The 20,281-nt window shown below is 50.7% G+C and overlaps 9 protein-coding genes across 9 annotated transcripts; 1 reads left to right on the top strand and 8 right to left on the bottom strand.

The window, feature by feature from the left end:
* Window positions 1–18: 18 nt before the first annotated feature.
* BDP55DRAFT_631404 (uncharacterized protein) lies at window positions 19–1,266 on the bottom strand (the record flags this gene model as incomplete). Its single annotated transcript, XM_060572277.1, has 1 exon — window positions 19–1,266. One exon carries the CDS (start codon window positions 1,264–1,266, stop codon window positions 19–21), a length of 1,248 nt encoding a protein of 415 aa, XP_060430245.1.
* A 967-nt stretch (window positions 1,267–2,233) lies between these two features.
* BDP55DRAFT_662066 (uncharacterized protein) lies at window positions 2,234–3,601 on the top strand. The gene has a single exon (XM_060574774.1). It carries the CDS (start codon window positions 2,398–2,400, stop codon window positions 3,379–3,381), a length of 984 nt encoding a protein of 327 aa, XP_060430244.1. The 5' UTR covers window positions 2,234–2,397; the 3' UTR covers window positions 3,382–3,601.
* A 209-nt stretch (window positions 3,602–3,810) lies between these two features.
* BDP55DRAFT_631402 (uncharacterized protein) lies at window positions 3,811–4,593 on the bottom strand (the record flags this gene model as incomplete). The annotated part of the gene is made up of 1 exon (XM_060572276.1): window positions 3,811–4,593. One exon carries the CDS (start codon window positions 4,591–4,593, stop codon window positions 3,811–3,813), a length of 783 nt encoding a protein of 260 aa, XP_060430243.1.
* A 721-nt stretch (window positions 4,594–5,314) lies between these two features.
* On the bottom strand, window positions 5,315–7,567 carry BDP55DRAFT_111312 (uncharacterized protein). The gene is made up of 4 exons (XM_060565388.1): window positions 7,377–7,567; window positions 7,243–7,323; window positions 6,907–7,182; window positions 5,315–6,849 (listed from the first exon to the last, which is right to left on the bottom strand). The coding sequence occupies exons 1-4, from the start codon at window positions 7,420–7,422 to the stop codon at window positions 5,600–5,602; spliced, it is 1,653 nt and encodes a 550-aa protein (XP_060430242.1). The 5' UTR covers window positions 7,423–7,567; the 3' UTR covers window positions 5,315–5,599.
* A 2,174-nt stretch (window positions 7,568–9,741) lies between these two features.
* Window positions 9,742–11,898, bottom strand: BDP55DRAFT_728081 (vegetative cell wall protein gp1; the record flags this gene model as incomplete). The annotated part of the gene is made up of 5 exons (XM_060579398.1): window positions 9,742–10,204; window positions 10,274–10,582; window positions 10,644–11,020; window positions 11,080–11,629; window positions 11,693–11,898. 5 exons carry the CDS (start codon window positions 11,896–11,898, stop codon window positions 9,742–9,744), a joined length of 1,905 nt encoding a protein of 634 aa, XP_060430241.1.
* Window positions 11,899–12,558: 660 nt separating this feature from the next.
* BDP55DRAFT_742248 (uncharacterized protein) lies at window positions 12,559–14,324 on the bottom strand (the record flags this gene model as incomplete). Its single annotated transcript, XM_060580459.1, has 3 exons — window positions 14,044–14,324; window positions 13,429–13,977; window positions 12,559–13,180 (listed from the first exon to the last, which is right to left on the bottom strand). Exons 1-3 carry the CDS (start codon window positions 14,154–14,156, stop codon window positions 12,559–12,561), a joined length of 1,284 nt encoding a protein of 427 aa, XP_060430240.1. The 5' UTR covers window positions 14,157–14,324.
* A 591-nt stretch (window positions 14,325–14,915) lies between these two features.
* Window positions 14,916–16,531, bottom strand: BDP55DRAFT_714949 (uncharacterized protein). The gene is made up of 2 exons (XM_060578283.1): window positions 16,171–16,531; window positions 14,916–16,105 (listed from the first exon to the last, which is right to left on the bottom strand). The coding sequence occupies exons 1-2, from the start codon at window positions 16,446–16,448 to the stop codon at window positions 14,926–14,928; spliced, it is 1,458 nt and encodes a 485-aa protein (XP_060430239.1). The 5' UTR covers window positions 16,449–16,531; the 3' UTR covers window positions 14,916–14,925.
* A 174-nt stretch (window positions 16,532–16,705) lies between these two features.
* BDP55DRAFT_631397 (2OG-Fe(II) oxygenase) lies at window positions 16,706–17,839 on the bottom strand (the record flags this gene model as incomplete). Its single annotated transcript, XM_060572275.1, has 1 exon — window positions 16,706–17,839. One exon carries the CDS (start codon window positions 17,837–17,839, stop codon window positions 16,706–16,708), a length of 1,134 nt encoding a protein of 377 aa, XP_060430238.1.
* A 250-nt stretch (window positions 17,840–18,089) lies between these two features.
* Window positions 18,090–19,510, bottom strand: BDP55DRAFT_111261 (Deuterolysin metalloprotease family-domain-containing protein). The gene is made up of 2 exons (XM_060565387.1): window positions 19,241–19,510; window positions 18,090–19,190 (listed from the first exon to the last, which is right to left on the bottom strand). Exons 1-2 carry the CDS (start codon window positions 19,494–19,496, stop codon window positions 18,340–18,342), a joined length of 1,107 nt encoding a protein of 368 aa, XP_060430237.1. The 5' UTR covers window positions 19,497–19,510; the 3' UTR covers window positions 18,090–18,339.
* Window positions 19,511–20,281: the final 771 nt, after the last annotated feature.

The raw sequence follows: 20,281 nt of genomic DNA, 5'->3' as shown, positions 1-20,281 counted from the left end.
ATCACTGCTTGCATGTGTTCACATCATCTTCCGCCAAAATCTATGATCCCAGTTGCAGCAAGTGAGACTAGACGCCTCATCGATCTTACGGTAATGAAAAATCTTCCAGATGGCCATGTTCTTAGGCAGGTTTCCCGCTCGTACATCCGAGTCAGCGTGGAATTCTTTGAACCATGCCCGAGGGTCCTGCGTAGTTCCGCCATCCGTTTCTTCCAAGATGCGTAACTCACGCAAAGAAGAGGGGAGCGAGCCCAATAAGTCTCCGGGTTGGACAGTCTCGACGCTTGTGGTAAGAGACTCGAGCTTGTGGAGAGTCTTAAGCTTTGCAAAGGGAAGAGTTTTGCCAGACAACAATATCAGACTCGTCAAAGTGTCGCGATGTTTTGCAATGGCCGCCAAAATAAGTGCCTCTCGAGAAGAGCCGTCTAGAACAAGCTCCAGATGGCGTAGCATGGTGAAGTTGGAGGTCATTGACTGGAAGTGCCGTGCGCTTAGGTTGGTGCGCCGTAGAACGAGACTGGTGAGGTTGGGCGGGAGGGTGAATACGGATGTGGGGTCGCCGCAAATGTCAAGTCGAAGTTCTTGGAGGTTTGGTGAGCAGTTTAACACGGACTTGAACTCGTCCATGGTACTGCGGCCTGGTTGTATCAGGTGAAGGCATCGAAGGTTGTTGAAGACGATGGGCATGGCTGTCTTGTTCGGCTCGGGAATCATATCAAAAGGTTGTCGATAGATGCCGCGTTTGTCTTGGAATAACAGGCCCACGTATTCAGCATTCTGGGCCAGTAACACGGCCACTTCCACGAGCACGTTGATGTTCCAGTAATGCTCGTACCAATCGGGTCGTATCTTGAGAGCTAGATCTTGTATGATGCCAGAAACCAAATCGGCATCGTCAAGACTAATAAGAGGTATTATTCCACGGCGTGACGGCCCTTGATGGATCTGTGATCTTGCCTCAATTGTGAGTCTTCGGGTGTAATGGGCGCAGTGAGGCCTTGCTTTCCAACACTTGAATAGTGATATGAGCTGCTCCACATTCGCACTTGAAATGCCAATGTCTCGATGAAGATCCGGCTCAACGATCTCACGGAGGGTGTGGCATGTCCGGCAGAGTCTTGCCAACGTTGAAATGTCTCGCAGGGTAGAGTTGGGATTAAAAGAAAGGACGGAGTATTTCGAAGGGGTTGATTCTGGTGGGCTGTCGGCGATGTCGGCCAAGATCTGTTGCAAGATCTCTAGTGGGAGAGTGAGCAACGATGCCATTTCTTGGAAGTTGGATATCAATGACCAGACTTGAGGTTCGGAAGAAGGAGAGTCTGAAAGTGCGTGTGTGCTTCTTCGCTAGCGAAAACTTGATGCTAGAAGGATGCGATCATTCATGGACGTTGCTTTCTGTGACAGGTGATCGTCAAGAAGAATTAGACAAGTCATGCGAGAGGGCTGCAATCAGTTTTAAAGGACTCATTCCGAAGGATTCAAGGGCCCCTCTGCCAAGCTGAAAGTCGTTGGCTGAACCCAGCATGGCTAATACTCCGGTGTTTGCTCTAATCAGCTGCCCGAACTAAGTGGAGCACCATCAGGAGATTGAAGGCTTCCCCGGCTTCAACTATAGGTGGAGAATGGACCAACAGGGCTCGAATGCACGTAGCCGTCCCTGGTGGGCTCATGCGCATGGCCAGACCATGCAGTTCGCCGCATTTCGGGACTGGGTCTTGCAGTTGATGCTGCCATCCGTAGTTCTGGGAAGCAGACCCCATTCAAGCGCTTAATCTGTGGATGTGGATTACTTTAAGTTCGAAATGTCAGTAGGCTTGAACATGTAAGTGAGGGTCATTCCCATCAGATAGGGTAGGGTACCCCTGCCGCCTCCGGTGTGCTCAAGCAGTCGGTTGGGCAATGTGTAAGACCCCAAATCTGAGGGCAAATGATCGCCATTCTATTAGCTATGTCTATCAAAGCTAGACTGCATATCTCCAAGGTATGATGTCTGGACGCGGGTAAGTTTTTCGAATTTGTGAAGTCTTCTTTCTTCAGCCCATCAAGGCAGTGCACTTTGTTTCGACGACTCTGCTATCCACTGTTATTAGTTAGCACGGGCGGAATTACTTAGTGAACACTTCCCAAAGGGGAAGCTCGGGGACGAGTTTCGAGGTTGAAGAATAACTGTCAACAGCTCGTGCCCCAAGATTCTTTAACCCAGAACTTCCACCTCGACACACTTTATTTCAAAAGAAAGTTTGGCATCAAGCAATCGATGCTGAACGATCAGGTGACTTCGATATGTACTATTTAAGAGGCCCGATCTGCGGGTTGCGTCCAAGACTACTTCACCCTTCTCCCCACACATCACCTTGATTTCAGTTGTGACCATCACTCCTAAAGTCGTTTTCCGATATGAAATCCTCCCATCTATTCAACATGCCACTATCGCGCACCTTGGTCATTCCGGGTTTTTCTGGCCTCACCGCAGTAGCTCTCATAGGCTCATACTTCCACGAACTCCCAAAGCGTGGAAGCATGGACTTTAACATCGACCCGGCCTTCGATCTCCCTCGACCACCAACAGAACTTCCATACAACAAGACCAGCAACATCATTTGCATGGTATTCATGACAGCAATCGGACTTTCAGCAGTTCTCCTCGGCGCAAGAGATGCCTTACGCTCACGCGCTCTCTTGCCTTTGATTCTTCCACTCAGCGGGGCCATGATTGCGTTTCCCGAGACATTCATTGATGTCCTCGGATGCATCTATTACCCATGGACTGATAAGAATGCCTCCTTCCATGTCCTTGGTCGCGAGATGCCTCCTTGGATACCAATCTGGTTCGGCTATGGCTCGTTGATGCAGATCAACCTCCAGCTTTTGACCAACAAGACTTCGACTAGAACCCTATGGTATTTCTTAGGTCTAATGATGGTCTCTGACCTCATTGTGGAGGAGATTCTGCTGCCGATGGGAGTCTACCACTACTACGGAAATCAGCCGCTGGTTGTCATCAACAGATTCCCTTGGTGGTGGATGGCTCCGAACTCCATCGGGGTCTTTCTTGCCACGGCACTCGCCCACCGATACCGGTCTTATCTTGTGGGATGGAAAGTTTTGGCCGTCCTCTTCCTAACCCCGATGTCCGTTGGTGGCGTCTACGGATTCATCTGCTTCCCGGTCTGGGTTGCCATTAACGGAGATTATGGCTGGCTCGTTACTCAACTGCTTGGACTTTTGACGATGGCCTTGGGTTTCATAACAGTTTCTATCATCCTGGAGATGGTACTCGGGAAGAACCCATTCGATTTGGACTCGAAGGATGGCCCAAGCCGTCTTCCGGGAACCTTGGACGAATCGTCAGATGAATCGTTTCACGACGATGAATGCTGAATCTTTCTGCATCTCGGCATCGCATACCAACTCTGAATGCACTCTTCCTCAAGAAATCGTATAAAGGGGGAGTTGCTATCGAGCCAAACATTTTACTCTCACAGGGTCTATGCCAGTCTTGGAGCGATATCACACTTGTACGATAGTCGATAGCAAAGATAGAAGTTAGAACATTACAACTCAGGGACCTTGCTCTTAAGGCTAGATCAATTCTACCAACCGAGATTCAGCCCCAGCATTGCAGCCATGCAAGAGTTCTTGAGCCTACTGATACGATCTATAAATTTTCTCTGGCCCAAAGAAAAAAGCGCCTGCTGCTCATATCTGTACATCTAAGACAGTATCTACAACTTGGAACCAATGAGCAGATCCTTCGTGCACAGTTAGAAACATCGAAATGAATGACTAGTCACACGATACTACTCGCTATCAATTGCGACCTTGACGCTTCTGTACCCAGCTATCTGCCAAACCTCTCGCATAAAGTTCCTCCTGGCTCATAGAAGGGCGGGGAACGGGACTGGGGGCCCTCATTTGCCCTCCGTGAGCTTCAGATGCCCTAATAGAAGCTTGAACGGTTTCCGAAATATGTCCAAGAAACTCAGGTGTGGGCGGTAGTGTAAGTCGGGCGTTGCGGTAGATGTCCATCTCAGCCCCAATGGAGCCATACGGACTGACGCGATTCCAGAGCTCACTCGAATCCCGGGTCCTGCCGCCAAAACCTACGGCGTCGAAAGAGTTAGTGTAATAGTTGTCTTTACGTTCGAGGCCGATGACTTTTGCGTAGAGTGAATTCGGAGGAGGCAACATCAGGCTTCCATACATCCTGTTGACTGCTAGAGGCTTTTTACGCAGTCGCGATATCATCTCTGGCCCATTACCGGAAGTTCCTGAACTCAACGCTTGGGACTGGCTGCTGCTGCTACTCGCCTGAGCATCGGTACTGAAGGTGTCGCTGTGGTGATGAGGGCCTACTGGTTCCCCGTTAGCATCAACCCTACCTTGCGAGAGGGCGCCTCTCGAGTGAGATGGCATGTATTGCAGAGGCACAGCAACACGATGGTCTCCCCACTGTTGACAAGCGAAGCCGATTTTTGCAGCTTCAATGTTGGCCGGCTCTTGAACGCAGGCGTCGCAAATCTTCTCGCAACAATAGTAGTGAAACCAACGGGCATGCGGACAGCGACCTTCTGAGCTTACTGCGCAGTTCATGTCGAACCCATTGAGAACAGCGAAACCAACTACCCCTGACCTCGACACTTAGTACGTGTCCTTTGCCTGGGGCGAAAATTTCTTTCGTCGCGGGATGCTCAGTAGCACGCGGACAGGCAATGTTGCCGCAAGAGCAATAGTAGAATATTTTGAGGTGTTGACACATGATGATGGTATTTGTGGGCTTTCAGGTTGTCGAAATATGGCTCGACAGCTTTGGAGACCTTAAACTTATAGATCGGAGGCTGATGGTTGTAAAGTGTTTGTTGATGTTCTGGACTTTCTGACAAACATGAAAAGTATCGAGTTGCCTTCATATACTCACACAAGCGGTCGTTGGATAGCTTCTCTCATTGTTGAGTTTTCACGGCGTTGTTACCAAAGTGACTTGAATGCCAACAAAGGCAATATGCAGCCCGACTTTGAACATCTTGGTCGAGTACTTGCTCTTTTGTGGGCACACACACTCTCCCTGAGGATCGTAACAGAGTTGATGTAGCAGGACCATCGAGTATTGGCTCTTGAATAGGGAGGAAGCTAACATACGTATTGTGCAGAGATCAAGGAATTCACAAAAAGACATTGCCAGTTGGGTTATGGAAAGTCTACATCAAGACATCGATGTCCGCGGGGGGCGTGTGGGTACACTATGTTGTCGTTACCTAGTTCGTATTGAACATGAAAGCCGTGAGATATTAACCATTGTGAAGCTTCTTCAAAGCCACTTGATTATCTGTCTCTATTACTCTTTTTATGACTAACTATCGCCGGTTCTTTTGAGGCGGCAAGTTTGGGTATCGCATGTCCTTTTCCCGAAAACTCCAAATGTACCAACGGCGAATGCAAATAAACGTCTCTCCCGCTCTGAAACCCACATAAAGCCACCGGAAACTCTGTTAATCCTCGTCTCGTACGCTTCCACCCTCGCCTCGGAGATCTCCCATTATGCGGCTGTCACCCAGATGTCTGGTGCCTGAAGGAAGATCCCATGTTCAGTCCCCGTTTCTCAGAAGACACTGCCCCAGGGCCGCGAGTCGCGGGATCTTCTTTCCCAGCTCCCTCTTCTAGGTCGACGGCGCTCATCTCGCCTCAACCTCTCATACTCATCCCGCTTGGCAAGCTCAGCAAGAAGAATATCCTTTTGCTCTCTCTCGCCCGCGAGTATCGACTGCAGGAGATCGACCTTTTTGATAAGCTCATCCACCTTGATGTGATCGCCCTTGAGCTTTCGCTCGAGCTCTTCGATAGTGCGGACTAGCTTCTCGATCTCGTGCTGTCGTCCTGCGTGAATGTGATGGTTGTTGCGCTCGATACGCAACTCATCCTCGAGAATTTCGACTTTGCGTACAAGATCCGCGATTTGTCTAACGTATTCATCCGACTTTGGATGTCGGAGTCGCTCCTCTGCTAACAGAACCTCGAGATCGTCGATTCTCCGGCCGAACTCGATCGCTTTGCGCTCCCAGTGCTCGCTTCTCTTCAATTCCCTGTCCAGATCTAGCAATAGTCGAGCATTTCGATCTTCGAGATCCTTTCGCCAGATGCGGTTCTCGTCTGGTGATATAAAGGTGCTGCGCAAAATGCGAATCTCCTCTCGGCTTTCGTTCAATCTGATGAGGCACTCGTCGTAGTCCCTGATCAGCTTGTCATACCGAATCTGCGTGTCGTCGAAATGCGGATGGTGGTGGTCGTGATGCTCGTGAATATGCTCGTGTTGTCGTTCTCGCAATCTCTTTTCGAGATGTTTGATGCGATCGAAGAGGTCGCCTCTCGAGTGCTCGTAGCATATCCTGTCGGCAGTTACGTCGCAGTAGTTGATACAGCCGTCAATCTTGCAGCAATGATCTCCGCAGTAGCCGAACTGCAGTTTGGCAATTTTGTGACAACCGGCTCTCTTGCATTCGTGGTCACCGCAGTACTCTCCATCCTTCAGGCAAGGCTTTTCACAGCTCTTCCAATGGCATCGATGCTTGTGACAGTGAACACCAAACTCAGACACCTCGTTGCAACCAGCTATTGTGCAAGTGTGCCTCCGGCAAAATGGACGAAAGCCGCCTCCGTCGATAGCGACGGCGACAGCATAACACCTCGATGCACCGCACCCGTGGTCTCGACAGAACACTCTCTCCTTATCGAGCTCGTTGTCCCGGAAGTTGACACATCCTTCGAACGTGCACTTGTGAATTGCACAACAGCGAGTGCCAGGTATCGTCAGCTTGTCGCAGTCTTTGTATGTACAGCGGAATTCGCCATAGTCTGCCTTCTAGTCAGTTTCTCGACACACTTCAGGAGAGGGAGGAGATTTTCACTCACGGTATTCGCAAAAGTCCCAGAGACCGCCATCTGGACGTCTGAATCGGTGGAATTTGCAATTCTTGACGATGCAGCGTTGATGATTGAAGCAACGATGGTCTGCGTATATGACCTCTCGGCAATTCAGCTCTCGGCAAACTCGCGAGTGGTGGTCGACACAGAACTCGGAGTTGAGTATACGTCGTTCGAAGCAGCTTCCCACTCGGCATCGATGGTCGAGGCAGTAGCCGAATAGCTTGTCTCTAGTCTTGTAGCAATCCTCGACAAAGCATTTGTCTGCCCAAGATGCATATCAGCGTCATAGCTTCGGACGTGGTGTCAGTAGGTAGAACTTACGGTCCGGACACATCCACGGGAGAGGCACGCCCGAGGGGCAATCTCCGGTCCGAACGCAGCCCACCACTCCGCATCTCCGATCTGCTCTGAAAGTCAGAAAATATCGTCAACGTGAGGACGAAGGAGAATCTCACGATCACTGCAGAAACGATGCTGAGGGTCCTTGGGACGATTGCACATTTCTAAGCCAAGTACACAGAACTTGCAGGTATCTATGGAGGAAGTGTCAGCATGTGCGACATTGAACTCGGCTGGTTTTTGTACTTACGATCGACGCAAAAATCAGAGTAGATTCTGATATCCGGTCTGAGTGGATCGTTGCGAAGGAAAGCATGTTTCCTGGAGCAGCCGTCGACATGGCATGTTCTCTCGTATCTGTACTCCGCGCAGCTGTCGCAACTGCACCGCGATGATCTGGATGAGTGCCTTGATGACGAGTTCGAAGATGAGAACGACATTTTGATCCGGCTTCAGGTAGGCAAGAGGCAATCGTTGCCCTGCTGATGGATCGACCAACCGCTGGGTCGCGTGTCTGAAGTAAAATGCCTAACCTCAAAAGAGAGACCTCGTTGGTGTTGGTGGTGATGCAAGTTGCAAGTAAGAAGTCTAGCTGCAGATGCCGAGCAAGAGTGTGGGAGAGGGAAGAGAAGAAGGAAGAGCTGCAGGGGGAAGGCTGCGTGAGGTCTTTTGAGAGAAAGGGCGGTTTGAAAGGAGGTCAGAGTGAATGTGGGAGAATATGCCCGGGTGAAGGAGGCCGAGTGGAACAAGGACCCCGTGAGGCGTGACAATAGCTTCATCCCAACTTTTTGTGAGGTGGTGTGGCTGAGCTTTATCCAGATACTCCTAGGTAAAGGGAAACGCTCGGCCACGCGACCTGCATTCATCGTTGTCCTAGGTACCCCTCTCACCTTTTTTTTGGCCTTTTACCAAGTTCAGGCTCTTCATCGGAATTGTAACTTTTCGGTGAAGGTGAGAGTCAAGGACACCAACAGACCAATAGGACGCCACTACCCTCGTCAGCGGAAGCGTCATCTGAAGATGGTAATGGAATTGCTATTGGTTGCGTCTGTAGCGTTTTTGGCATGCCCCCAACTTCCGAATGTGTAAATGTAAAAGTGTAAATTTGAAGTTGACTGTAAGGCAACTTCCGGCATTCACTACTTGGGATGAGGCAGCCCGGGTTCAACCGACGGTTGTGGGAAACTCATTATGCCTCGTCATACTGTCGCCTCATCGACAAGCCAGGCTGTCGCTCTTCTCGGAGTGATGTTGAGAGTTGTGGAGACCAGCGGATGCGACAGTAGATGCAACGGCCGACGGTGAAATTGTTGGATCCATATTTTCGGTAGATTCTAGAGACGGAAGTGAGCTGGCCAAGGGAACAGACGCCGGACAAGACGCAGACGAAACGAAGCTAGGCTGACAGCTGCTCGGCTTGGGCCAAGCGAAGAAGTTTAAACGATGCGCGATAGCGGGATGCAACCGGAGCAGTGAGAGGGAGGCCCCGGGGAACGAGATCCAAATCAAAAAAGGCTTGCATGGATGACGCTGGTAAGCACCAGCCACACGTGGCCCCCTGGGGCTAACTGATGTAACTGATGGAGGGCGAGAGCTTGCTCAAGGGTCTCAGATAATCACATGGTGAGGGGGAAAGGGAGTGCCATGCGCCCTGCAGACTAAGACACTTAGAGGGCACGAGAGGAAGCGTAAACGCAGGACCTGACTGGATCATGGCGTCAAGGGGCCTGGAGCTAACGCATCTTGCTGCATTCTTTGTCCCGGTAAGTGTCCCGAAGAGAACAATGGAAGAGAAAACTACTTTTGGGGTGTTCGTTAGCCACAGAAAGCCCCCACGCCGAGGTCTTTGACAATAAGATACATGCTTCTCCAAAAGGAGTTGAGAATTAGCTGCAGCTTGCTGAAAGTTCAGCTTCTTGGTTGTTTGGCTTTGAGTCCTCTTCACAGACTTTGGCCCAAAGAAAGACGCCTAGACCTCCCACACAACTAATAATCAGCCGACAAAAGCCGCAGCCATAGAAGGCCACCAACCTGCCGATGCAACTTTGAAATCATGGAGTAGCCTCGCCTTCTACTTGGAATTGTTATTTAGATCGAAAAGCAGAGGAGCTGTAGGCTTGCGGGTACAGCTCTACGAAAGACTGCCCAGCAGAGTGATTCGAGGCGCATTACCCATATGCCAGAGACTGCCCGGACCGATGCCGATGTCAAAGCGCTCAAGTGTTTCTCCGAAGTAACAAAAAGCAAGTACAAGGACGCGGGGCCTCCTCTGCTCTTGGCTCGCCTATTCGCCTTTTACTTCTCCTCCAACCAAGGGCGAGAAACGCCAAGGACCTGCGAACCTTTCCTTCACATGTCCGAGGACTCAGTCGAGTTGGGGTTGAAAGAGCCCAAAGAACGCTTAATTGACTGACAACCCATTACGACGCTTGACAAGTACTGGCGTCGGACCGCTCCATTCGCAGTCCCCCACAGACCCTTTCAGACTCCGGGCCCGACAACTTGACCGACGAGATCCTCAAGCACAGACGCAGCCTTACGCAAATCCGGAGCTTCGCCATACCACCGCTGCAGAGCCCATGTGGCCGTGTCAACTCCCTGTTTCCATCGCTCGGGCAGCCGAGAGAACCTGCCGCTCTTGACTGCGGCCAGAAGTAGGAGAGCACGGGTCATTGCCGCTCTGGCCATGAACCATGTTCCGTGATGGCGATGGTGAGGATTAGCGTCTAGCAGCAACTCGAGTGAGAGATCTAGGCACTTTTCTGCTAATGGCATGACGCGGGGTATCCAAGGGTCGTCCGCTGGTTGATGGACCACGTAATACAAGAAAGGCCGATGAATCCACTCGCGGCAGCTCGTGGCTCGGTGTCGAATAAAGTGTACCAGCTCGTTGTTTGATGGCTCTCGGTTCTGCCAATGGATCTGAGAGGGTATGTGCAAGCACCTGAGCATGCATTAGCCAGCGTCTCGGGCCAAACACGAACTCGCGCCGGGAAGACAAGGAGATTCTTACCAAAGGTTGATGTGCTCGTCAAATTCCTCGCTCTTCTCGAGCACCTTGGCTATATCTCGGATCCATGCCTGCTCTCCATTATAACCAAATATAGATATAGCACGATTGGTCATTCTTCTCGACGATATCTCAGCCAGGTAGTAGAACCAACTCTTCTCCTCCTCTGGCTGGATGTCGTCTTCCAATATATCCAACGCGCTTGGTTGTGCTGTAGGGGATGCAACTTCAGACGGAGGTGAGGGGAACAAGTCGGGATATCCAAGGCCAGTGATTCCACTGGCTGGCAACGGTATCTCACACCTTAGCTCACTGGGTGTCGAGAGTCAGCCAAGTATCCCCTTCAGCAGGCATAAATTTCCGTCGGACTTACCATTCTGACTTCATACATGACCAGTAAAGACGCTGTTCGAGACGCCGCGTTTTCTGAGAAACGTTTTGCGTATTTCGTCTTTGGGCTCTACGCCAGAATAGGTTCTTGAACTGGACGCTAGCTTGATTGAAATAAAACCAGCCCTGGAGTGGACGAAGTGAGTACATCTCAAATACCGCACAAAAGAATAAGCATTGAATCTGAAGCAAGGAAGGCTCAAGGAGTCCCAGCCGCTTCTTGGCTGCGAGGTAATATGCCTGAGCTGTATCTGGATCCGTGGCGGTTGATGATGACGAGCGCACTGATTCGGGCGTACTGTTGAGGTTGATCTCGGTTTGAAATGGGCTTGCAAGGCAGGCTAGTGCACATGCAATCAGCTGGTCATCTGGTTAGCATCGTGAGCATCATGAAAACGCAAGAAAAACCACGAACTTACTACCAGACATGAAGGCCCGTCCCACCGAGGACCGTTCTCTACCGTATCCTTGACGTACGCTTTGAAGTCACCCACGTCGAGTACTGGATTCTTGACGTGCACGTATGCCAAAAACTTCTTAGAAAGCACCGTGAAGTCGTCTTCTTGAACTCCTCGCCCAAGGTTCCGACTTCTAAAATGCTGGGACCGAAACGAAGAGTCTGCATCATCATCCTCTAACTCCAAGATGAAAGATTCAGTTTCAGGCGCATATCCCCTGAAGATTGGCCATCTCAGAATGGCTTCACAATTAGACCTGGCAGCCGTAGAGTCGGGGATATCGAGGCGGATCATGACATCGTCTTCAGGCAAGCCATCGGGTGAATGGCTTGGATTTTCGTCAACAGTGACACTGGCACTAGTTTGAGGTCCAAGGATTGATGTTGGCGATAACGTGGACGGTATCGGGGGAGCGACGATGGCGTGCTCGGCTGGCAGATCCGGACGAGTCTCGAGAAGAGAGACGACATGATTGAGACGGTCTAAGATTGCCAAGCTCGCAGGGTCGAATCTGTACAACAACAAATAAGATTGAGCTGGCACAATTACCTCTGACACTAAGAGACCAACTCACGTTGAGAAGTCGTTAGAGGTGTCGGGATATGTACACTGGCCGCCGTTCCGCTGGCAGAAGCCGCATGCAGGCCGGACATTGTCACATTTCGTTTTACGGACCCGGCAGGGCCCACACGCCGCAACGGCACGCCGCCTCTGGTACATGCCTGAGGTCCGGCGCCTCTTGTTGGACGTTTCAGGCGCCTCGTTCCCTGCGCCGGACATTGTGGGATGTTCAACAGGGCTATCTGTGGGGTTATAGATATACCGTTACGATCTACTCGGATTTCTCGGATATGATGGTGATTCGTTTTCGACGTGTTTGTTGGCTTGGTGGAAATGGTTGACAATTCCCAAATGAGAAGGGCGGGGAGTAGCGGAGTTATGAGGGTGAGGAAAAGCGAAACCGATACCAGGGCCCACCCAGCTAAATTAATGGGGCTTTTTATTGCTTTTGGCTAGCTCTCTCGCTGCTTTGAGTCGGTTTCCATTCACGGTTGTCTGAATATTCCGTCTTGATATCTACAGAACTTGTGACTACACGTCAAGCAACTTCGCCTCTCCACCTATGGAGCATGGGTTTTGTTTAGACTGAGGTGGGAAATTCCACTATGCTTTTGTTGCTTTCGATTGTTATCTGGTCAGCCCGTGGTGGGGAATGAAGAACCAAGACTGCTGTGAAGAGGTTTGTCAATCTCGAGTGACATTGTCAAGTACCTGGCTATTCTGTGTTCTTGTCTCTGCTTTTCTTACTGGTTCCCGACTCCATGTCCCGAATCGGATCCATAAATCGGCTTCTTGCTACTCGTATCAGTTTGTGTGGTTGATACAACAATATACGTGGTTTCAACTCTCCTCAATTAGGAAAACGTATAGAGCAGAACGCTATTTTGCTGGGTAGGTGTCTAGAGGCCTGCCCGGGGGTATCGGCTGAATCTCCGCTTGCTCAACGGTAACAGCTGTGACAATGTCCATCTGAATATAGGGACCTTCCACAATGACTGGTAATGTATGATCGTGCACCTCGACTGCGCTTACTCTGGGCGTTCCATGCATGTTGGCATAGGATCTCCCCCAGCCTCTCTGCCCGCCATGTTTCCACCACCACCATTCCTTGCGACCGCCGCCAGGGACAATACTTGGCTCAGGCACTCTTCGACTTGCAGGACCGCTGATGACGACAGTGTGTCCATAATCTCGTATCGGGGTTCTGACGAAGGCGAACTGTTCCAAGCCCGTGTTGTGTGCGTCTTGTGGCTCGCTGAACATAATTGTTGTGGTCCATAATATTGAGTTAAAGAGTCCATTCGCAGCCAAGATGGATCCCGCAAAGGCGAAATATGATATACCAAGATCGACACCCAGCAGAGAAGTAATACGGCCGATTATTAGAGGCACGCTGCAAGCGACATATACGAACGGGTACGCAAGAAAGGCTGGGTGATAGCCTGAAGGTCGTCGAACTTCCGATCCATGACCGGTCTCGAATCCTGATTCGGAGGCTTCGCTTTGTGACGCTCTCTTTTCCGGTAAGTGACGACAACTGCGTTTTTGACGCCAAAGAGTAAAGAAGACGAAGGAATAGAGGCTAAGTGTAATGGCGATGGAGACAATGACCCAGAAATAGTGAGCCCAAAACCGCCACGAATCGTACGATGTAGAAATCCAACACCTAAGAAGATCTCAAGTTAGCATGGGAGCTACAGGATGCCGAAAAGCATCCAAAGTCAAAACAAGAGATTGTTCTTTGATTACCAGACATTGGCCCGCATGAAGAAAGACTCTTGAGGAACTGCTGGGTGGATCTCCGAAAATATTACTCCTGCGCCATTGATTCCAAAGTCGAATATCCAGAGAACCCCTATCGAGGTATAGATTGTCCACGGCGGTGGCTTGTAGCCCAAGCCTACTGTCAAAAACGTGTTGATCGAAATAACCGCTAGGAATAGGCTCGCTGCTAAGTTACTGGTCGAGCCCAGCCAACCCTGCGCCCAGCAGACTGACGAAGGTGCAAAGATGCCGTCAGCTGAGACCCAGGATATACTGAGCGCGTAGGCAACAGCTTCCATCATATCTGCCAGTAAGAGATTATAGATGAGAATGGGGAAAGGATTGCGGGCTTCTTCAACCTCCTGCTCGTCCCGATCCCCAGTGGCACTTGCAACCTCTCCCGCTTGCTCTTGTGACGCGGCTAGTCTATCAAGTTCCTCCAGTCGGGCGAATCCGGTGGTTCCTGCGCAAGGGGCATCCAACCCCAAAGAGAGATCCGGTAGATCGTTACTATCGGCATCTTGTGGTCGTGTACTTCGTTGCCTCGGAGCCGGCCGGGTTTTCCGATACGCCAATAGCTTATATGTGATGAAGAGCCACAGAGCAGTTGTGGCAATGGCGGAGAGGAATGAGAAAATGGTGAGTACAATCAGTCCACGGCGGTGATATTCCGGAAGTGGTGCCAGCGTCCCCCGTTGTGCCGCGGCTGACATGACAATCTGACTTCTTGAAAGAAGAAGGGCGTCGGTCAGGCAGATACCTTTGGGCAGAATCTACATGCGCCCGCCACGTGGGTCACACGAACATATATGTTCCTGTTAAGCTGGGCATGTCTTTCCCCTCAAATCCTGCTCGAAGTCAAATGGAACACTTGACTCGTGCGTCACATTGATGCTCAAAGGCCCGTGGTCGAGCATGGCGAAATCGAGGTCCTCGCAATTCATGGAGGAGGTTAAAGCCGAAACTCTGTTCGACCAACGCCAATAAGCATGTTCTGTGATTTGAGAGCCAACCCAACCTACGTGAATACAAACTCTAAGCCGCGTGGCTTATCCCTGGGGTGGTGTTTCACAGGACCTGATCTCCCGCTACGTAGTACGAATGATAAACGCAGATACAGGTTCTTCGCCAATGACGGAAGACTAAAACAGGCTGGAAGGCAGAAAATCGGGCCACCTGTAGATCTTTTCTGTAGTGCATCTCAAAGTCGATGGGCAAGTTGCATGGACCACATCCGCGGAGATACGTGCTGTCCGGGAGGCATGGGTTCCCAAGTGGCAGCATCTGCGGTGCCTGGTCCTGACGTCCTCGTGGCGGTATAAGCATCATTCTTGATACGTAGGATGAAAGTGCTTGACTAGTGGATTGGCGAATTGCAACCCGAACTATCCGGTATTTCCGATAATATCAGTATTCAAGTAAAGGGTGAATCAGACAGGAGATAATTAGTCCAACATTTTTCATTAAAGATCCTATTATAGCCTATGCCAGCACAATACTCTGAGATTGAAGACCCTTCATATGCCTTTTGATAGCTGTGAATCCGCACCACGTCATCGCAAGACCCGTCAGGAAGATGACAGTCGAAGTCAAAGCTATCCATATCACGCTTTGCACGTAACCCTTCGTCCATCCTCTTCTTGCTGCGCTCTGCAGGTCATCGACATTCAACATGTCAACTCCCTCCCTTGTCAACACCTCCCAGACGTAATCACGGTGTGAGATTGGCCAACTGGGCAGGTCCCAATACCGCGACTTGAGACCTGACCACTTTGCAGTACTGATCTGCCTCCTCAACTTCGCAAGTTGCTTGCTGCTGAAGCCAGTGCGGACCGATCCGATACTCTTCTCAAAAGACACGGATGCGTAAAAGGTGTCTTGCTCATGCCACGATTGGGAGGCAAAGTACCCATAATCCTCGTACTTGCGCCAGTTATCATCGGGAAGTTGCTCCAACGGCGCGTCGAGGAAGGCGTCATGATACTGCTGGTACAGCTCATTCGTTGGCCACTGATTTATCATGCGATCATCCATGAGATTGCCAGTACCCACGATGGTCACAGGGCCTGGCCACATATCTTGCCTCAGCCTGAAACCTGGCTCGGTATTTACTACCTCGAAGCGTGTGAGGAAGAGCTTTTCTCGAAGGGGTCCAAGCTGCTCCATCACCACTGGCCACGTCTTATACGGATCACTCTTGATATCCAGGAGCAGAACTACCGTGATATTCGGTTGACTCCTGAAAATTCCCTGCGGGCGATCTACCCGGCTGAAGTTCGACCATTGCTCCGGAGGATTCATGGTGTTGAGAATGTTCAACAAAGGATCAAGATACATGGATCGCAAAGTATTCGTGGGCGACAATTCATGTTCATCGTGGCCAATAAGCAGGTCGGATCCATCATCACTCAACCAAATGTCTGCTTCCACCCCGGTACAGCCCGCTGCAAGAGCCGAGTAAAGGGGGTAAGGCCTCCAGTAATCGTTGTGAGAGTGACACATGATTGGAATGACTGAACGCGAGAAATCCTCCAGCCATCTCGATAAGCCGTCGACCGGCTGGCCATCCGTCAAGATGGGGTTGTTGGAGATGAAGCTTTGGGAGGCTGCGTCTTTCAGAGCTTGAGGCTGTAGGACAAAGATGAAGACGTATAATAGAGTGCTAGAAAATAATGAGTAATCTTCCTTAGAGAAGTGGTGAAATACTAAGTATCACTGAGAGCCTACATGAGTACAGAAGATGCAATAGTTGATGTAGCTCCCAATAAGAGCAGCCCTCGTAGGAGTGATGGCTTTCGAAGGCGTAGTCGCTGTACAGACTTGATGGAATTGTGAAGAATTGAACTGAAACGATATGCCTTAGCCGATTTAGTTGGCTCAGTTTGTGAGGATCGTGAGCTGTCAATATCTGGCTCCATCGTTGAGTTATTGCTGCCAGGTGTAAGATCTCCTGCCGAATTCCCAGTCAATTGTTCGCTAGGAACCGAGACTTTGAGCCGATCCATAGCTCTGGAGAATGCAGAGTAAGGTCACCTATGTGCGTGTTGCACCTGGAAATCGTTTGTTGACGTAAGGGGTTATCAGTATCTTTATCTGTTAAATTTTGTTTGTCCCGGTATGAATAGTATTTAAAGCTTAGCCACAAAGGGGTTCCAAACTTCCGACCTCGATAAGCCCCTGCTGTTAATTAAAATGGAGAGAAGCAAACGAAGAGATTATCAAAGCAAACGGTAATTTGAAACCCCGTCAAGGCTTTGTTTGCTCACTGAGAACTGTCGTTTTCGTCATCAGATTCCACTTTGTGCATCGCCCGAGCTCTTCGTTGGACCCAAGCTTCGCAGCCGATCTCTTCGTACTTTGGCCTCTCCCCTTCCTTGACGCAGGTGTCGATGACACCGCAGCTTTCATGCAGGCCAAAGCCAAAGAAGAAGGGCATACTGATGCGTTCCTCTCCACTCAAGTTCTGGGCCCGATGTACTGTGCTGACGTAGAGGTCATTTGTGATGCGCTGCAAGTAGTCGGCAATGTTGACGACAAACGTTCCAGGGATGGGTGCAGCCTTGATCCATTGCCCCTGGCGGTTCAACACCTGCAGGCCCCCGACCGTGTCTTGCCACAGAATGGTGAAGAGCTGAAAGTCCGTGTGCGATCCTATGGAAACTGTTTTGTTGGTGTCTGAATCAACGGCGGCCGAGGAACTCAGAGGTGGGTAGTAGTTAAGCGCCAGCGCAGCATCAGGGTACGCGAACTTTGCATCAAAGTGATCCTCGGGAAGATCAAGCGATAGCGCAAAGGAGCGAACGAGGACGCGAGCGAGCTTCAGGCAGGATTGCCAGTACTGAATGATGGCTGCTTTGAAGTGCGGCTGGTTGGCCGTGCCATCCCAGTGAAAGTCCTCAATCCGTAAAAGCTTTCTCGCCTCCTCGGGAATAACATCGACGTCGGCCACATCGGGGTCGTGGCGAGGGTCGTACGTCCAACTGAATGACTCGCGGACGTCGACGCTCTCTGATTTATTGATCCGCTGAGATCCGGGCGGCTTGTAACCATTGAAGTAGCGACTCTTCCCAACCCATGAGTGCATTTTGGTCCCTTCATCCTGACGGAAGTATTCTAGGCAGGCTATATGAGCTGATACGGTGACCGAAAACGCAATGCCATGGTTGGTCAAGTAGAAGAAGCCGGATGTTGTGGCAGCGTTACGGATCTGCTGTGCTACAGTTTTTCGGTCTGTAAGTTCGGTGCTAAATGCGAGCGAGACGTCGATGACTGGGATCTCGGTAGGAAGGGCATCGCGGAGCGGAGTCCGAAGGATGCGGCGGGTTACCGGTCCGTTTCCGGACGCGAAACGCAGGGTGGTCGTCTCCGGGTCAGATGTAAGAGCTGTGGTAGTCATTGTGGGCTAATTAGCGAACAATTTCGCATTGGCATTGAGCAGAAAAATAAAGACGTCGAGTCAGAGGAAATCAAGTCCGTCCTCAAAGTCAACAGATAATTTTATGAGACCAAGAGGATAATTCGGGCGCTTTAGTAGCTAAAGTATGCGGGGCGATACAGGCGATAAGAAAAAATGGCAGAGACAGAGGCGGGGAAGATGGGCTTCATGTCATTGGCTTGAGAGAAGATGTTGCTGGTGATAATCATCGGAGGTGGCCGACAATCTCTGGTTCCTAATACATCAACCTTAATGGTAGCACGTGGGCGGTAGGCCGATCTCATGGACAATAGTTCGGTCGTTGAAAAGGTCATCTCTGCCCCGGCCTGTAGTCTAGCTTGCCCATGCAGTGGGAGATGAGTTTATCTCGCCCCGTCTTACTGTCCAGGCATGTTTCGACCTCAACAGCCCATATAAACAGCTAATCATGGCTAAAGATTAGTCCTCGTCCTCCCGCACAATCAGACTGAAAAGAATTGAGGGAGCATACCGTTGGCGTAAAGTGAATAGTTATCAGCATTTTGCAGAGCCCGTTCAGGGGTCAACGCAACGCTGGCGTTGTAAGCATAAGCGTAGTCGTCCGTGTGAGGTGCATAAACTGCTTCGCAGTGTGTGGTTTCGTGGATCGTAGTCGTAGCTTGACACTGTCGGTGACATCCTACAGGCAGCGGCGGCAGGCCGAAGAAGAGCGGACACATGACCATTGTGTTGACATCCCAGGCCGTGTAAGCGTTGAGAGGACCGTCGAGCTCGCAAACGCCGTAGTAATCATAGCAGAAGTACCGAGACACTCCCGAAGTGGTTGAGCTACACTCCTGCGCGACATTCTGTAACCGGGTGACGACGATGTTGCGGGTTTCTGATGAGTTGGTGCCGAAATACTCGACAAATCGCTTAGAAGACGGGTCAGCTGCGTCCGCTGCCGCAGCGAGGGCGAGAACCTGACAGTTGGCCAGGGCTTTGGTGCTGGCGTCCAACGTTGTCGCGTTGCATCCTGGCTGTAAGTTGGTGCGCTCCTTGAGTGCCGCAGTTACCAAAGACTTTGCAGCAGCGTCTGCATCCACGCCGACCTGGATGGTATTTGACTTGAAAGCAACGGCAGGCTGAGAAAAGTCCGTAGACGGAGCTAAAGCAATGGGGATTATGCCTTCAGCAGTGACGGAGTAAGTGCCGGACTGTGTAAACTGATGAACCTTTGCTGGATCGATCGAGACTGTCACTGAACTCCCAGCTGGAAGCGACTCAAAATGCCTCGGCTTCAGGGCATCGTACTGAATACTCGGCTCAATTCCCCTAAAAGAGACCGCGTTCCCTGTTGGCGCGTGAGCTACGGGCAAATTTCGTCACCGTGGCGCTACTGACCTGACTCGTCAACGACGGACACACGTTGGACAGGAAGCTTGTCGTCCAAGATGGTGCCAACCTTGAGCAGGTTGAGGTCCAAGCTGCCGGTGTTCTTGATGGTGGCGGAAACTACGGCGCCAGATTCAGACACCTCGGGGCGGAGGATTATCTCGAGTGTTGAATCCCGCTTTGAGTATCGGATGCCGTGAGCGTTGGGATGGGCGCCAGCGAAGGCAGCCAAAGGCGCGAATGCAAGGACCTTGCGCCACAACATTTTCAGAATTGCAGCAGCTCAGGATAGGAACGAGTTCAACAGAAATGATCACTGCATGTGGTGTTATGGTCCCTTTAAGGCTGTCAATTGATGCGAGATAGCCAAGAAACCCGGGAGCCCAGGGGCATATGCATCTCTGCAAATCCCCCATATCAACCTTGGCTAGAAGCCCGTATTCATGTGTATTGCCGGGATGGACAAGATATGAATGCTCTGATCTAGCAGTTAAAACTCGTATTCGACCAGGGTTGAGAGGTCGAAAATGGCAGGAGGTTTTGCCAGCATCCTCAACGTAACATCGGCCCTTGAGGTGGGCCATGACAGAAGAGAAATGCTTCAGGATGCTATGTCAGAGTGCTCAGAGAATTTGACATCTCAAGATTCAAAAACTCCTGTCCCTAACGAACCCAGAATGACTTAACTTATCAGATTTGAAGTTCTGAAATGCGTGCCGAGTCCCGATTCAATTGGCCCGACCGGGCGAGGTATTAGGCTGTACGAAGACGGCGACGAAGGTCAAAAGCCGGTTGATGGGTTCCTTCTACTCGTTTTTACGACTGTGTTGTCGCAGCCACGTGAAGCAATCGAGCTATTGTCAAGACTTGAAGTGTGTGTTTTTTTTTTTTTTTTTTTTTTTTGAGATACAGAGAATTTACAATAGAAATCACCGATTTGATTTAGCCTCTTTGACTACACTTACAGATTGCCCAGCGAATGTTGGTCAAACCGCAGAATCCCTTTCCCGACCAAGTGGTTACAAAAACAGCGGCCTTTGACCAGCGCTT

The sequence above is a fragment of the Colletotrichum godetiae genome (assembly GCF_030913485.1).
Source record: "Colletotrichum godetiae strain CBS 193.32 chromosome Unknown BDP55scaffold_18, whole genome shotgun sequence".
NCBI classification, from domain to species: domain Eukaryota; kingdom Fungi; phylum Ascomycota; class Sordariomycetes; order Glomerellales; family Glomerellaceae; genus Colletotrichum; species Colletotrichum godetiae.
Note: the sequence above shows the minus strand (reverse complement) of the source record. Positions and strands in the feature narration are given on the sequence as shown.